At 47.3% G+C, this 17,294-nt stretch overlaps 1 protein-coding gene across 1 annotated transcript; it reads left to right on the top strand.

Moving 5' to 3' along the window:
• Positions 1–14,039: 14,039 nt before the first annotated feature.
• LOC125512819 (ethylene-responsive transcription factor ERF003) lies at positions 14,040–15,161 on the top strand. Its single transcript, XM_048677898.2, has 2 exons — positions 14,040–14,320; positions 14,430–15,161. The coding sequence occupies exons 1-2, from the start codon at positions 14,136–14,138 to the stop codon at positions 14,845–14,847; spliced, it is 603 nt and encodes a 200-aa protein (XP_048533855.2). The 5' UTR covers positions 14,040–14,135; the 3' UTR covers positions 14,848–15,161.
• Positions 15,162–17,294: the final 2,133 nt, after the last annotated feature.

Raw genomic sequence — 17,294 nt, 5'->3', positions numbered from 1 at the left:
AGGAGAGGTTCTCCCCATTGTGCTTCCTCCTCCATGGCCTTCCCCCAAGATGGGGAGAGGTTCTCCCTCTGGTCCTTGGCCTTCATGGTGATGATGGCGCCTCCGGGATCCTCCTCCATGCCCTCAGGTGATGATGGCCCCCTCCGGCAGGGTGCCAGAGAGGGCCTAGATTGATTTCTCATGGCTACAAAGGCTTGCGGCGGCGAAATTTCCAATCTAGGTTAATTTCTGGAGGTTTCTGTATATATAAGTGGTTTTGGCGTTGAGAACAAGTCAGGGGGGTCTCCGGGCTGTCCACGAGGTAGGGGGCGCGCCTCCCACCCTCGTGGGAAGCCCAGAAAATCTTCTGTCCCAACTCTTTTACTCCATGGCCTTCTTCTGGTCCAAAAATAAGCTTCGTCAAGTTTCAGGTCAATTGGACTCCGTTTGGTTTTCCTTTTCTACGATACTCTAAAACAAGAAAAAAACAGAAACTGACACTGGGCTCTAGGTTAATAGGTTAGTCCCAAAAACCATATAAAATAGCATATAAAACATCCAAGATTGATAATATAATTGCATGAATACTTCATAAATTATAGATACGTTGGAGACATATCAGCATCCCCAAGCTTAATTCCTGCTTGTCCTCGAGTAGGTAAATGATAAAAGAAATAATTTATGAAATGTGAATGCTAGCAAGTGCATAAGTTTCATCAATGATACTTCCAATCACTTTTTCTAGCATCATTATATATCATAACAGTAGCTCATCTTCACAAAGCTTTTCATGATCAAGTAACAAGCTATTCACATGTTAAAGTATAGATCATAAACTTTCTTGAAACTAACAAACTATATTCTCAGTCATCGAACAATTGCAATTCATCTTATTTTTAGGAAGGGTCTATGTCAGAGTTTTGATTTAGCAAACTCCACATACTCAACTATCATTTAATCTTTCACAATTGCTAACACTCACGTGATATTTATGGGTTCAAAGTTTTAATCGGACACAGAGAAAGATAGGGGCTTATAGATTCGCCTCCCAACCTTTTACCTCAAGGGTAATGTCAACAATAATAGTTCATGATAACTTACATCCAATTGGATATATATATATTAGGATCTTTCCAACATAATGTGCTTGCCAAAGGATAAAAATGAAAAAAGGAAAGGTGAAGATCACCATGACTCTTGCATAAGGTAGAAGATAAAAGTAAAAGATAGGACCTTCGCAGAGGGAAGCAGAGGTTGTCATGCGCTTTTATGGTTGGATGCACAAAATCTTAATGCAAAAAAACGTCACTTTATATTGCCACTTGTGATATGGACCTTTATTATGCAGTCCGTCGTTTTTATTTTTTCCACATCACAAGATCGTATAAAACTTATTTTCTCCACATTAATAGATCATACATATTTAGAGGGCAATTTTTATTGCATGCACCGATGACAACTTACTTGAAGGATCTTACTCAATCCATAGGTAGGTATGGTGGACTCTCATGGCAAAAATGGTTTAAGGAATGTTTGGAAGCACAGGTAGTATCTCTACTTGGTGCAAAGAATTTGGCTAGTATGAGGGGGAAAAGCAAGCTCAACATGTTGGATGATCCAAGACAATATAATTTATTTCGGATATACTAAAACATAACCGATTACGTTGTCTTCTGCTACCTCTTGAGCACTGCGTTGGTTTTTCCTTAAAGAGGAAAGGGTGATGCAGCAAAGTACCATAAGTATTTCCTTCAGTTTTTGAGAACCAAGGTATCAATCCAGTAGGAGGCCACGCTTAAGTCCCTTGCACCTACACAAACAAATAAGAACCTTGCAACCAACGCGATAAAGGGGTTGTCAATCCCTTCAAGGCCACTTGCAAAAGTGAGATCTGATAGAGAAGATAAGATAATATTTTTGGTATTTGTATGGTAAAGACTAAAAGTAAAGAAAGCAAAATAAACGGCACAAGAAATTGCTTGTTGACGGGAGATTAATATGATGGAAAATAGACCCGGGGCCATAGGTTTCACTAGTGGCTTCTCTCAAGATAGCATAAGTATTACGGTGGGTAAACAAATTACTGTCGAGCAATTGATAGAACTGAGCATAGTTATGAGAATATCTAGGTATGATCATGTATATAGGCATCACGTCCGTGACAAAGTAGACCGACTCCTCCTGCATCTACTACTATTACTCAACACATCGACCGCTATCCAGCATGCGTCTAGAGTATTAAGTTCATAAGAACGGAGTAATGCTTTAAGCAAGATGACATGATGTAGAGGGATAAACTCATGCAATATGATATAAACCCCATCTTTTTATCCTCGATGGCAACAATACAATACGTGTCGTTTCCCCTACTGTCATTGGGATCGAGCACCGCAAGATTGAACCCAAAACTAAGCACTTCTTCCATTGCAAGAAAGATCAATCTAGTAGGCCAAACCAAACTGATAATTCGGAGAGACTTGCAAAGATAACCAATCATACATAAAAGAATTCAGAGAAGATTCAAATATTGTTCATAGATAATCTTGATCATAAATCCACAATTCATCGGATCTCGACAAACACACAGCAAAAGAAGATTACATCGAATAGATCTCCAAGATAATCGAAGAGAACTTTGTATTGAGATGCAAAGAGAGAGAAGAAGCCATCTAGCTAATAACTAGGATCTGAAGGTCTGAGATAAACTACTCACACATCTAAGAGTTGAAGCCGGAGTCCGCCAACGGAGGCCCGCGAGGAGGAAGGGAAAGTTGGGAACTCGGTGGGTGTGAAGGCAGCGTCATTGACGCAGCCCACAATGACCTTTGGCTGCTCCTCAGTATCACTCCCCTCTTTCGTTAATTGGCTCTAGATTTTATCTGAGTTTTCTTGGATGTTTATGCCTGATTTTTCTTCTTAAATTCTTGCCACTGTATAAAGTCATTTATCATGATTACAGTGACGCAGAGGAATAAGGAAGGAGGAGTGCGTCCATGGCTTCCATCTCTATGGGTTATATACCAAGAATCTTTCATGTGTTTATTTTGAGGTTCGATCTCCATCTTCCCCTCCCCACAACCCTTTGTACTTATTTATCCAATTAAACTGATTGTTCGTTATATTTAGCATCTCAGTGCATGGAAAATCTTTCATTGATGTTCCTTGAGCTGACTAGAGGGAGCATTGGTGATGAAAAGCAGGCAATGACTGACACAACACGCATCATCAGGCTCCATTAATTATTTGCTGGAGGCAAGTCTCTCTTCCCGGTTAAATTTTCATATAAATTGTTTTTATACAAATAATTCAGGCTTTGATTTCCTTAACAATGTGCATGCCATGTGTTTGATGGAATGCACAATAGGAATCGTTGTACTTAGCACAGGAATCAGGAATCATTGTACTCAATTGTCTCTGTTTTCTATAAGTGAGGAGCATAGTATGGTTATAGCAGATGCCATGTGTCATGTTGTTAACCTCAGTAGTCGATCATTGCAACTGATGTTCTTGTGAAGCTTAACATAAAATTTATGTTTCAGGTACAAGTATGCCGACTTGAGAAACATCAGAACTAAAGGTTGATCATAAGAAAGTGCGGTTCTAATAACCTTGATATTCTACAAGGTCGACCCGGTGTCCTGCTGCTTCCTGCTGAATTTACTCATTTGCATGCCATAAACCTGATCGTGCTGCCCATGACTTCAGTTCTTGCATGTCGCATGCCGTGGCTTCTGCCGCCTCGCTATCTTTGGAGCTCTGGCCAACCTCATGAAACCATAGTAAGCTCCTTCCTGTTCTTCTCCTGCTTCTTGACTTCTTCTCCCCTCTTTGTTTGGTCCCTGATACTGAGGTTTAGTAGAGTCAGCGCTGAAGTCTTGTAGTTGTACATGCTTCTTAGAATATTCCGTGTACAAATATGCATGTTGATGTTCAACATTTTGCTTCAGACTTGCTGCATCATCATATAAGATTTCTATTATCGACCCTCTGCTACAAAATGAAATTGTATTGGTTTGGAAATAGTACGACGATGGTCTTCGCAGACAATGGAAGTTAACAGTAGACATAGTATCATCATATAAAGCCCGTGTGATCGACCCTGTGCTACTAAATGAAATTGTTTTGGTTTGGAAACAGTACGTTGATGGTCCTGATAGACATATTTTGTACTATCCTCCTAAGAACAAGTATCGGTGCTCTATTTTCTTTTGCTATCCAGAAAGTTCAGATGTTGTCGTTCTTCAGTTCCAATCAACTCAATTTTCACTCAACTTTTATGTTTTATGCCACCAACATTAGTTACAAAAATTCTTACAATCTTACTGTTGAAATGGACGGGCACAGCAACGTGCGCCATCAGTGATCTAGTAAAGACTAACACGGGATGGCGCAAATGGGTGGCCACAAACCGTATGTAGGTCTAGGAGTAGTACTATTACTTACCAACCCCGTTTATTCTACCTTTTCGCTGGAATTAGTTCTTGTTTGTATATCTTTACTCTATCTTTTATTAAATATAGTTGTCACACAACTTCTTATTTATGTGGGAGCCATAAGAGTAACTCCAACGCGCCGACTCAAACAGACGCACGGTTTGTCCTTTTTTCATTCGTTTGGGTCGGCGAGGCGGACGGGCGCGTCCGCTTTTTGAAATGGGTCGGCAGATGCGTCCAACAGAAAGCAGGCCCATATTTGCCCGCATGCAAAGAAAAAAATTATATGATAAACACGTGGACGAAAACAAACATAACAACACATAATCTTCCATATCTAAATAGCTAGCCCTCACTAACATATTTCTCTCCACATGCAAGCATGCCACCTCATCATTCAACATGCATAAGGAAAGGCCGACCTCAACATGCAACTATTCATATTAAAAATCCACTACAACATGCATGCATGTAAAATTTCATTTTATTATGCTATTTACATTTAATTCTTATATACTTTAAAAACTATTGTTTCAAGAATTCATGTTCCATATAATCAAAATCTCATTGAAATATTGCAAACATTCCCGCAACAACGTGCGGGGCATCATCTAGTTAAGCATAATTGACCGGTCAACCGTCATGAAAGTGCAACTATCCCTAGGTGGTTTTGGTAATTCATAACAACATATAGCTCATTGAGCTAATACTATTCCAAGACAATTATTTCAGGGAAGCTCAATGATTGGCATGGCATGGATGTGAAAGTGGAACCCTCAAAATGCTAAGGAAAATGGATTGGCCCAAGCTCAAAAGCTCAAGACTCTTCATTTTATATTTTAGTGATCCAAGATCACATTGAGTCCATAGGAAAAGCCAATACTATTAAGGAGGGATGAGGTGTTGCTTAATGAGCCTCTTGCTTCATGTGCTTAGTGATATGCTCCAAAAACCCTCAACTACTTTCCCATATCCACATATGACCTAAACTCTGAGCCAAACTCGGTCCTACCGATTCTTCCTATCCGGCGCCATCGAGTTTCACTTGTCATTAGCCACTGCCAAACCCTAGCAATTCGGTTCTACCGATAAGGATCTCGGTCCCACCGAGATGGGGTTGCAAACTCTCTGTTTCCCTTTCGTAACTTTTCGGTCCCACCGAAAGAGCGAATCGGTCCCACCGAGATGGGGTTGCAAACTCTCTGTTTCCCTTTCGTAACTTTTCGGTCCCACCGAAAGAGCGAATCGGTCCCACCGAGATTGCAATGTAAACTCAGTGTTTCCCCTTTGTAACTTTTCGGTCTCACCGAGTTCCACTCGGTCTCACCGAAAGAGCAAATCGGTCCCACCGAGTTTGCCTGACCAACTCTCTGGTTAGCTAATTACCAAATTCGGTCTCACCGAGTTTGTGTAATCGGTCTCACCGAGATTACGTTATGCCCAAACCCTAACCATATCGGTCCTACCGAGTTGCATGTCAGTCCCACCGAAATTCCTAACGGTCACTAGGTTTACTATTTCGGTCAGACCGAGTTTTCTGATTCGGTCCCACCGAGATTGGTAAATTGTGTGTAACGGTTGGATTTTGTGTGGAGGCTATATATACCCCTCCACCTCTTTCTCATTTAGTGTGAGAGCCATCAGAACACACACATCATTCCAACTCATTTGTTCTGAGAGAGAACCACCTACTCATGTGTTGAGATCAAGACATTCCATTCCTACCATATGAATCTTGATCTCTAGCCTTCCCAAGTTGCTTTCCACTCAAATCTTCTTTCCACCAAATCCAAATCCTATGAGAGAGAGTTGAGTGTTGGGGAGACTATCATTTGAAGCACAAGAGCAAGGAGTTCATTACCTACACACCATTTGTTACTTCTTGGAGAGTGGTGTCTCCTAGATTGGCTAGGTGTCACTTGGGAGCCTCCGACAAGATTGTGGAGTTGAACCAAGGAGTTTGTAAGGGCAAGGAGATCGCCTACTTCGTGAAGATCTACCGCTAGTGAGGCAAGTCCTTCGTGGGCGATGGCCATGGTGGGATAGACAAGGTTGCTTCTTCGTGGACCCTTTGTGGGTGGTTGCTTCTTCGTGGACACTTCGTGGGTGGAGCCCTGTGTGGACTCGCGCAACCGTTGCCCTTGGGTGGAGCCCTGTGTGGACTCGCGCAACCGTTACCCTTCGTGGGTTGAAGTCTCCATCAACGTGGATGTAGGATAGCACCACCTATCCGAACCACGGGAAAAACATCCGTGTCTCCAATAGCGTTTGACTTCTCCAAACTCTTCCCTTTATATTCTTGCAAGTTGCATGCTTTACTTTCCGCTGCCAATATACTCTTTGCATGCTTGCTTGAATTGTGTGATGATTACTTGACTTGTCCTAAAATAGCTAAAATCTGCCAAGAACTAAAACTGGGAAAAGGTTAAGTTTTTATTTGGTCAAGTAGTCTAATCACCCCCCCTCTAGACATACTTTCGATCCTACACGTCGGTCAAAGTCCACTTAAACATTAGTAAAACAATTAAAAAAACTCCGGACCGCACGTTGCCCTAGGAGTTCGCCTTGCCCTTGCCCTTCCCGTCGTTGTCGCCACCGGTGAGGTCGATGAAGACGGGAGGTGGACCAGCCCACCCGAACGCGGATTAATAGGCCGCAAGGACTGCCTCCTCTGGCGTCTGCTGCGGGAGCGGCATTGCGGCGAGGTGGGCGCACTCCTCCTCCTCAACGTGCAGTGCCTCCTCATCCTGCTCCAAACGCATCTGCCGCTCACCGTCTCACGCCTCCTTGGCGAGCCAATGCGCCTTCCAGCGCTCAAGGTGGGACGCCTCCCCTCCGACGCCGCGCCGTAGTGAACAGGAGGCACGCTAACCCACTTGTGGTACTCGCTGGTCCAGGAATAGGACTACTTGGGCCAGGTGGGCGGCAGTGGCGACCGCTTCCGCGTGGGCGTGGGCTTGGGTTCGGGATCTGGCTCTGGCTCCGCATTGGGCTCGAGCTTCGGCGAGATGAAAAGTAGAGTGTGGACGGAGTCCCCTGCCACTGACAAGGCGAGGGATTGGCCCAGCCCATCCCAATGGGCATCCTCCTCGAGCCGGCTCGCCTCTAGCGCGTGCTGTGGTGCCTCCTCGAGGGCGACTTGGTACGCCGCTTCCTCTGGCAAAACCTATGGGGGTGGAGGCGGAACGTCGTGGTCGACGTGGACGTCGTGGCGGCGCTCCTCCTCATGCTCTAGCGTAAACCAGCACTCCAAGTTGGGGGAGTCTGGTGCGTACACACGCATTACGCCCTGCTAGGGCGTAAGGGCCTCGCGGCATCGGCGAACCTCCTCGGCGTGCGCCCTGGCGTGCGTGGCACCGCTGGAATGGGGATCTGCTGTGCGTCCAGATGCCAGCCGTGCGACAGGTTTGACATCCGGATACTGCAATGGCTGGCGGTACTGCCAATGCCATCACGCCTGGTGGATTGGTATGTACAGTCGCTCCCACTCCTGCGGTAGCGAGCCGCGTCTAGCCAGTGCAGGAGGCTGCGCGTGGGAAGAGCTCGCGCCGGAGCTGAACCTTCCCTTTCCGTTTCCACTAAAGAAGCCCATGGCTGATGGCTGGCTGGCTAGGGTTTTGTTCGCTAGGGTTTGCCGGTCGCTAGCGAGGGAGCAGGCGTGGCCAGATGTGGACGGGGGAGATGGAAGTGGATGAGGTCGCCCCCGCCGCACACTTTCGTTAAAAAGGACGGGCACACGGCCCTTCCACGCACTACTAGGTGAGCTCGAGGTATGTGGCTGCGTTTAATACAACCGCCTGTGGTGGTTGGCCGGCTGACTTGTGGGGCCGTGGTGGACACCAAGGGGACGCACGGCGCGTACGCTTTGTGTCCGTGCTGATGCATTTCCAGCTCAAATTTGGGCCTTGAATGCGTCGGTGTGGACACGATGCGAACACATTTTGGGTTTGGGTCGGCACGTTGTGCTGGCGTTTTTGTCTAGCGCGATCCAAACGGACATGGGCAGACGAAATGGGTCGCCCGGTTGGAGTTGCTCTAAATGTCATGATCATATTCGTTGCAATGTTCGTAAATGGCTCAGAATGGTCTAAAGATAAGAAATGTTGGACTATTGAAGATGGGTTCACTTCACTTGTTTGTATAACTATTGTTTTTTCACTAATGACTACTATCCTAGATACGTCATGATATGGAATTCTTTGGACTACAAGATCAAACCAAATAGTAGAACATGGTCTCATAAATAATTTTCTACAAATTGGAATTCATTTAGCAACCGATTTTTATCTTCCGTTTAAACACATTTTCATAATTCTTCTAGTTTTTTAATAAGCGCAATTACTATGGCTCGGCAGTGTAACCTTAAAACCTAAGTTAAATAAAGTTACGTTGAATCATGAGTTGTTTGTTTTTTTTCTTTGTCTGGATTTGAATTTGGATCTTTGCTTGTTGAAAGTGCTCTAATCCTTAGGAAAATCCTATGGCTACCCTACTCCAATACTGAATCCCAAACACCTTCCACTGACCAAGACATGGGAATAGGTCATAAAAATAATTATCTTACAAAATATTTCTTTACAAACCCACCAATCCCTCTACAAAATTTACTTTGTGATCAGAAAGAGTTTCTCTCAGAAACTTTTTCTTTACAAACCCACCAATCCCTCTACAATTCCATATCAGTCATGTCATTTAAACTTAATTTTATGGTCCTATTCCTTTGCCTTTTAAGCTTCACACTACCATGAGTATGCGAGTTGCTTTTCCCTTTCTTCTCTTGAGAGTGAGTCGCAAACATATATAGTTTGTAAACGCTCCAAGGCATCAAACTCATCATCATTTTTTTTTTCATTTTCAGGTAACAGTTCCTCAACATTTATGGTTTTAAATAGCGGATAGCGGGCTGATAGCGGATTGGGGTCCGCGTAGCGGAATGCGGATAGCGGGCGATATTGCGGACGCTATGTTCGCGTAGCGGATTTGTAAAAACACTATATTACTGTGTATATTTCCAGATCATTAACAAAAAGTAATGGCATTTAATTTGAGCGATAGCAGACGCTATTGTGTTAGCGCTATTGCGGATGCAATAGCGGATGCTATCATCGCTATTTGAAACTATCTACCTCACTTAAATCATCCTTCGGAATGATTACATGTCTTTTTTTTAACTATGTACCTAAGGTTTTTAGCAACACTAACATGTAAGTCATGCCTAGCCCGCTCTAGCTTTTTAACTGCATAAAACATCAGCTAGCACCTCCTCATCGGTGGCTCCCCACCAGTTTTGTCTGCCATGGCAATCAAAATGGGATTGAGGGTGGGCAAAAAGGTATCAGAATTTTGCACATATAAAGCACTGTGGTTTATGTTAACACAGAGAAGCAGGTAGTAGCGGGGAGGGAAGAGGGGATCCAGGTTGCGCTTCTTGGTTTGCTCAATAGCTTTCTCCATTAAGGATGTACAATGCTTATATTCACATGACTTTTATCTAAACATATTTTACTTTCGGTTCATGGTAGAACCAAGTGAAGTACTTATGGCTCTCGGTAAAACAAAAGTGAAGTGCTTTAGCCTGTGGTGGTGTGCCCAGGTTTTGATAAATTGCTAGCTCCGCCGCTGCTTCACTAGACGTCGTATGAGTGTATACACATAGGGCGTGTTTGGTTGCTCGTAGTCATTTTGAGCATGCATGGATTCTGGCCGGCCAGAGCATGCGACTCTTGCGGGCAACCAAACAAGCTCATGGTAGTGTGCGTCTGTTTCCACCCCTAGCACGGTTAAAAAATGAAATCAGTTAGTTTAATTCTGCATTCAGGAGCCCGGGCCCGGAGATTCCACCCCAATCCGTTCAACGCGGCAAACTCTTGCGATGCAATTGCCCAAAACTCCACCACCTCACCTCACCTGAGAGGCTAAACAAAAGGAACGAAACACGCACGTCCCTCTCGTGACACCGCGCCTGCATATATACCACGTCGTCGACCGCAGGGAAGAAGCGGAGCAGGGGTGCAGGACCACGTACGCGATCAATCGTGATCCAACCCACGTCGTACGATCAGCACGAGGCCGACGCGTGCATGCACCTGGGCGATCGCGAGGCCGTACGTCGTCGTCGTCGTCTCCCCCGGCCCCGGCGTCGCGGCGTCGCCGTCGTATGGACTGGTCGCCCGCCGGCGGCCACATGCGTGGTGTTCTCCTGGTGGACCTGATCTGCCTTGGTCGACCGATCTATCTGCCCTCCTGGACCGCAGGAATGGCGGGCAGCATTTCGCATGTGCGTGCAGATGAGGTGCAGGAGCTTAAATTTCCCAATGATTGGCTAGCGATCCGGATGGACGGATGGATCTGGAGAGGCCGAGTGCTCATCGTTAGTTCGGTTTGCCGGTCGCCGTCGCGGCCAGCTTGCACGGGCGTTCTGCTTCCACGTACGGTCCAGATATGCATGCACGGTGCATTGCACCCCATGCACGTCCATCGGCAAACAGTACGTGTTCTCTGGAGCCTGGAATTCTGGATCACTGGGTGGATGGAGACAACAGGTAAAAAGAAGAAGACGAGAGAAGTCCAGAAATGGACGAGACTAGTACTGCTAGTAAATTGCACGTGCTTTGCACGCTATTTAAATATATATGAAAAGCATAAGAAAATACATTTGAATATGTATTTTCTTTCCTAGAATCGTATTAGACAAGATCCAACTTCGTTCTTACCTCTTTACAATCCAGGTTGTTCTAGTCTCTTTTTATTAGAGTACTATCAGATAAGCATGTGAATAGATGCTTCTAGAACACATGCAATGGTAGAGTTGGAGGTTCAATTAGAAGACCACGTGACAGAATTCTATGAATTGAAAACTATATCCAACGAATGATAATGCTCGGATTTGCCATCTCATGACCGTTGGATGGGCATATCCAACGATTAATATTTAAAGCTATTGACACACTATATAGTGGTATAGACATGGTAACTAGTCTCCCAAGATTTTGCAGGGGTGGAGCAACGCGTTGTGTCACACTGTCACGACGGGTCCACTGAATTGAGCTCCAGGTACTACGTTCTACTTGGGCACAAGGTAGCTAGTGCAGCTGAAAACACGGGTGGCAATATTTTGACCGAGGTTTTCTGAACCACGGGCGGCTTTGCTGCTAGCTGGGCACAGGGGTGGTTCCAGGCCGACATCGTGACGGTGTGACCCCAATCATTGGACAGAGACCCCATTCGATCCATCCATCGGGTCAAGCACGATCCCGCAAAACCAGGAGACCAGGAGTATATACATACATAGGCCGGTGTTCATAGCGGCATTAATTTGACCATTGCAAAGCTTAGTAACTTGGCTACGAAGATTAGCAATCATCCATCTGGTCAAGATCAACCCGCGTGCTTAAGCAATCTAACAAGTATTCCTACCAGACAATGACGGGGGAGCTAATTAATTAGTGGGGCGTGAGGGTACAAAACTAGCTAATCAGCAGGCTGTTCAGCACTGTCCTCGTACGTAGACATTTTATGCGCAGTACTACTACATATCCTGAATGATCAGCTTGCTTGCGCTATTGCCCGTTCCCTGTCGTGGTAGAATGTTACGTAGTAGTAGCTGACAACACACGTAACATGGCTAGCTAGCTCGAAAAACATGGCTAGCCTAGCCATAGCTGCATGTCACCGTACGTCAGGCTGATCACCTGCGCCAACCAAGTCGACCGACGTGTACACCCATGCATCCATACATGAAGTATGCGTAACAGGTTAATTTAGGTGTGATCCAGACTGGTGCATCGTAAACTGTTAGGAGGAGACGCCAAGATAAGGTATAGTAGTGCCGAATGGAGGCACACCCCGAGCACGAGGAGACTCGTGTGCTGGTGGTTCCGAACCAAAAAAAAGATAAGGTATAGTAGAATTTCCGACGCATGCATGCATGGCATGGGTACGTCCGTCCGTGCAACATTGCATGGCAGAGCGGAACAGATCAGCCATGGAATACGATGGTAGTAGCTAGGCTGGAGTAGTAGCTAGCGAGGAAAGAAGTGGCGTACATGCAGGCTGCAGCTGCCTAACAGGACAACGTCCACTCTCTCATGCAGCTACGAGCACTTATACTATATACATACGGTAGGATCGATGTAGCCGCGAGTTTCAAAATCTATTTTATTTCCCATCAGGATACGCCAGTGTTGATGAAATCACAGTCCCGGCAGCAAGCGCTTGAAAAGCCAGTGCTCTTTCTAGTGGACCAGTGGTGGTGGTGCACATGAGCCGAGCTACTCCTGCGTTGCAACTTGCAACTGCCTGCTGATCAGTGCCTAGCTAGCTAGAGGAGTAGATTGTAGCTGCTCCTGTTTAGCAGAAGTGCCTGGAGCCGCCCGTGTCCCGGCCGGGTCGTGAGTCCTGGCCATGCGCTCGCGCACAATCAGCTGAGCTTGCTTGACCTTTTCCGATGGAGTACGTGCGCATGTGGCTAGCGATCGAAGCCTATCGGTCTATGCATGCACGCACGCATGCCCGAGTCTTGTATCGCGTAGGCCACTGGCCTTTCGAGTGGACTCCATGTTCTTCCTCCATTCTGCATGTTGAATGTTTCCGCTTACCAACCATGCATGATCGGCCTACGTACCGAGGAGTACTTTGCAGTGATTAACTAGGCCGAGATCGGGATTTAACAACGGTTAACCACTCGGTTTTCTCAGCTCCTTCTCTCTAACATGCTTAGATGTGACCCGCCTCTACTTGTCGTCTCTTATGTGAAAATTTGCATGCTAGTATGTGAAAGAGACGATAGGTACCCCGTCTAGATATCTGCCACTGGTTTATTGTCCTCGTCTCGTTTCCATATACGAGCTAGCTATAGCTATGTACGTAGGGGGTGGGAGCTTGATCACATGTGCCGTGTCATGTGATGCACTATTCAGCAGCCGTGCATAGTTATCTCTCGTAAGCGGATCCGGTTGCATGCATGGTGCTGCATGTGAGCTTGTTTGTCCGGCCTGCACGTTCCTAATCCTAGCTATGGCCACAGAAAACGCCATGCCCAGTCTTTATTAGCAGCAGCAGCAGCAGCAGTGCATGCATAGACGGGAAAAGGGCAAGGAGAACCCGTGCATGGCTATCTATCTACATGTCAATACATATCTACTACTAGTATATGTCTATATCTTACTATTCCTTTCTATAAGAAAATATCTTCCTCCTATACTTAACAGTCGCCTTGGCTCAACTTGTTTTCCCCTCAAGAGGCATGCCAGTGCAAAACCGAGGAAAAAACTGTGCCAAGTTATTGTTTGTAGACATCTCTTGTATGTATGTATGTATGTATGTATGTCAAAATTGCATGCTAGAATCATTTGGCAAATGAAATTTCAGGTTTCAACCATGGAACACATTTCGTTGGAACAAAAGGATAACCCAAGCGAACATGCAGAGAGAGTCGCCGCAGGAAGAACAGTCAAGCCAAAACGAGCTAAACAAAGATATCGGGTGGGCCCGACGACGTCCTCCGCGGGCCCGGCGAACATGCACCCAACGCCGTCGTACTCGCTTGCGCGGGCCCCATCCAAACACCCCGCAGATTCCCACTTCCGCAGTCCCGCCGCACTTTAATTTCCCCTGCTATTTATACCTCCCGCGCCATGGCGGGCTCAGGCACCGCCGCCACGACGCAGAAGGCACTCCCCTCCTGCTCCCGCCAAGCTCGCTCGCTCGCCTCCGGTCCTGCCCATGCACGGCAGCATAATCAGGAGCACGAAGACGAAGACGGAGGCCTGCGCCGGCCAGTTTCTGGTCAAAGCCATCGGCGGAGGCAGCGTCGCCGCGGCGCAAATGGCTCGGCCGCAGCAGCGGTACCGCGGCGTGCGGCAGCGCCACTGGGGCTCCTGGGTCTCCGAGATCCGCCACCCCCTCCTGTGCGTGCCTACCTACCTAGCCCATGCACAGCACGGTCTGTCTGATCGATGCGCTTACGGTGATTCTTGGTCGCTCGCGGCTCACGGTGATGACGGTGTGGCGTTGCAGGAAGACGCGGATATGGCTGGGCACCTTCGAGACGGCGGAGGACGCGGCGCGAGCGTACGACGAGGCGGCAAGGATCATGTGCGGCCAGCGCGCGCGCACCAACTTCCCCGCCGCCACCGGCAGCGTCTCCTCCTCCGCGGCCGTGGCGTCCTCGTTCCTCTCCGCCGCCCTCGTCGCGAAGCTGCACCGGTTCAACATGGCGTCCGTGCAGGCCGCGCAGCGGCAGAGGGAGGCCGCCGCCGCCGCGGCCTCGGCGGCGGCGGCCACGGCAGCCGCAATGCCGCCGGGCGGCGCCCACGCGGGGCCGACGCTGCCGTCGTCGACGGGGTGGGTCGGGACGCTCCTGGAGGAGCAGCACGTGGAGCAGATGATCGCGGAGCTGCTCGACTCCGACTTCTCCATGGAGATCTGCCATTAGCCTACCTTAGCTAGCCAGCGTGGTGCTCTGCTTCCTCTCATCCTCTGCCTCTGCCCTGCCTCCCTCTCTGTTTCTTGGCGCGAACGACCGGTCACTGGTCACCGCGCGCGTCTAGTGTAGCGTAGCGTAGTGTAGTAGCTGCATATTACAGTCAGTGAGCTATGTGATGTGACCACCGGAGAAGAGCTCGTATTAGTTCGGCCAAGAGTTCTTCTACGCTAGTGATCGTACAGCATAACTGTACCTCGTATTTAGCATCTATATATCCATTTAGCATCTATATATCCAAAGCCTATACACCCTACGGTAACAAGTTTAATCCTCTCTGTTTTTACTACCTTTTACGGTGCTCGGCTCAGCTCTGGTTCTAGTCTACGTGCTTTGTGTAGAATTCTTTTTAGCCAGCCATCTGATCTGCCGCCATCGAGAGTCAAGACATCAAACATAAAAATAGCACAAGGTAACGTGCGATGCTTAACTGAAACGAGACCGATCAATGGCGTGCTAACTGCAACGAAACCAATCAATCAGTGGCGTGCTCCAGGATTTGCTAGCCGCGTAGGATAATGAACCAGCTAGACGCGCCTGGTTGATGAAGAGCCAACGACACAGGGAAATTCGGTCCATGGCCTGTATGGTATGGGGGGAAACTCTGTCGACGATCGAGCCATGTGCGTGCGTACGTAGTCGCGGTACCATCAGATCGTGGGCGCAGCATTTCTTTGTGGTGTGTTTGTTAACATGACTGTGCTGATGCTGCATATCTGGATTGGATTAGCCCCATCATGGCCGGCCACATGACCCTGCCAACTCCGGGCAGCGCCCACCCTGAGGCCTCAAGGGGACATCAGCAGTGGCGGAGCCACCTCCCGGCGACCCCAGGCAGCTGCCCGGGCTAGTGTTAATCAATGGTTAGAAGCAAGATTTCTTTGGGCAGATGGCAGCTCACACTGTCAGAGTTAACTCTTGCCCGGGCTGCCTTCACGGGCTGGCTCCGCCACTGGACATCAGGCGTCGCGTGTCCGTCGAAAAACCCACACTCACCACCTTCAGCTTGGATGTGTTCAGATCCACCGAGGAATGGCTGATTGGTTGGGGGGGCAAGGGAGACTGGAGGAGACGAGCTGATAGATTGCCATGCCACCATTTCTGCTGACCCAGTTGGTGGTCTGGTCATGCGAAGGTGGTATCCCCCTGTTCGTCGATATGGTTATGGTGAAGGGAGCACAGGGGGATCCTGCCACCTGGGCTAGCTAGTCAGTGATGGTCGTCTTCCTTGGCTCTGAATTTCTTTTCAGGGACCTGCGAATGATTGATGGGTGGATAGAAGAAGGATCGTGCATGGTGTGTTTGTGAGAGAGGAGCATCCCGTGTGGTGTGCTCCTGCAGGCTCTCGTTGACCCTCTAGACATTCCTTGTTGTTCATACTCTTGACAGATTGTTTCCGATCAAGGCCCCCCAAAGGAATATTTCTCGTAGACTTGTCTAAGGCTAGTCATAGTGGGAATAACTTAGGTAGTAACATAGCGTAATTCAAGAATTTTTTGCTTATGTAGCATATATTTAATGAGAAGAGAGATGTTTAGAGTAACATAATATGTTACTGTAACATAGCGCTTCCCGAGAAAAAATGAGTCTATAAGCTAATAAATGAAGTCATCTATGACACTACTACTATATTACTTTGCACTATAGAGATAGTAACTTAGACTAGTATCATATGCATGACACTAGTATAAGTTACTCCCCACTATGACCAGCCTAAGCGTACAGTGTAATTTCTCTTGACAAAGCAATTAAAGAAGAGAGAGAGCATTATGGTGACCATAAGCGCATGGACCTATGCAAAATGACTACTACCAACCAATGCATGAAGGTGTTTAGGTGTTAAAACATTAAATGAGAAAAGATTAGCTTATACTCCCTCTGTTCCGAATTACTCGTCGCGAAAATGGATGTATCTAGATGTATTTTAGTTCTAGATACATTCATTTCTGCGACAAGTAATTTGGAACGAAGGGAGTATAATCATGCATTAGGAAGATTGATTGCTAAGTTTTTTAATGCATTTAACACCTCATCTACCTTAGCATCAATGCATTGGAAGGAGCATTGCTACACAGACGACGATTGCTAGCTGATACATGCACGACATGGCTCCTCGCACCATCAATTAGCAATTCTGACCAGCCGTAGGCGATTGGATAGCTATCGTTTAGCCAAAAATCGTTCGTGAAGTAGTTCCGCATTGGAAGAGCCCTTTAGACCTCTTCCAATGCACAGGTGCTTAAATGGGGTCCACACAAGTGGGCGCTCACGTCTCAAGGCGCCCGACCACGGTACCGGAGCCGGCGAGCATTGGCTGGTGCTATAGGCGCTCCTCACTGAATGTCCCCAAGATGGCCGCAGAACCACTGCGGTGGGTCATCGTTCCAGCGACGTTCAAC

This window comes from Triticum urartu, chromosome 6A (assembly GCF_056163025.1).
Source record: "Triticum urartu cultivar PI428250 chromosome 6A, HENAU_Tu73, whole genome shotgun sequence".
NCBI classification, from domain to species: Eukaryota; Viridiplantae; Streptophyta; class Magnoliopsida; order Poales; family Poaceae; genus Triticum; species Triticum urartu.
This window is presented reverse-complemented; position numbering and strand designations above follow the sequence as displayed.

Bases quoted from the DNA above. Each gene is read 5' to 3' on its own strand.
- LOC125512819 (XM_048677898.2), top strand. From the start codon at position 14,136: ATGCACGGCAGCATAATCAGGAGCACGAAGACGAAGACGGAGGCCTGC. The intron at 14,321-14,429 runs GTGCGTGCCTAC...GTGGCGTTGCAG, and splicing joins GAGATCCGCCACCCCCTCCT to GAAGACGCGGATATGGCTGG.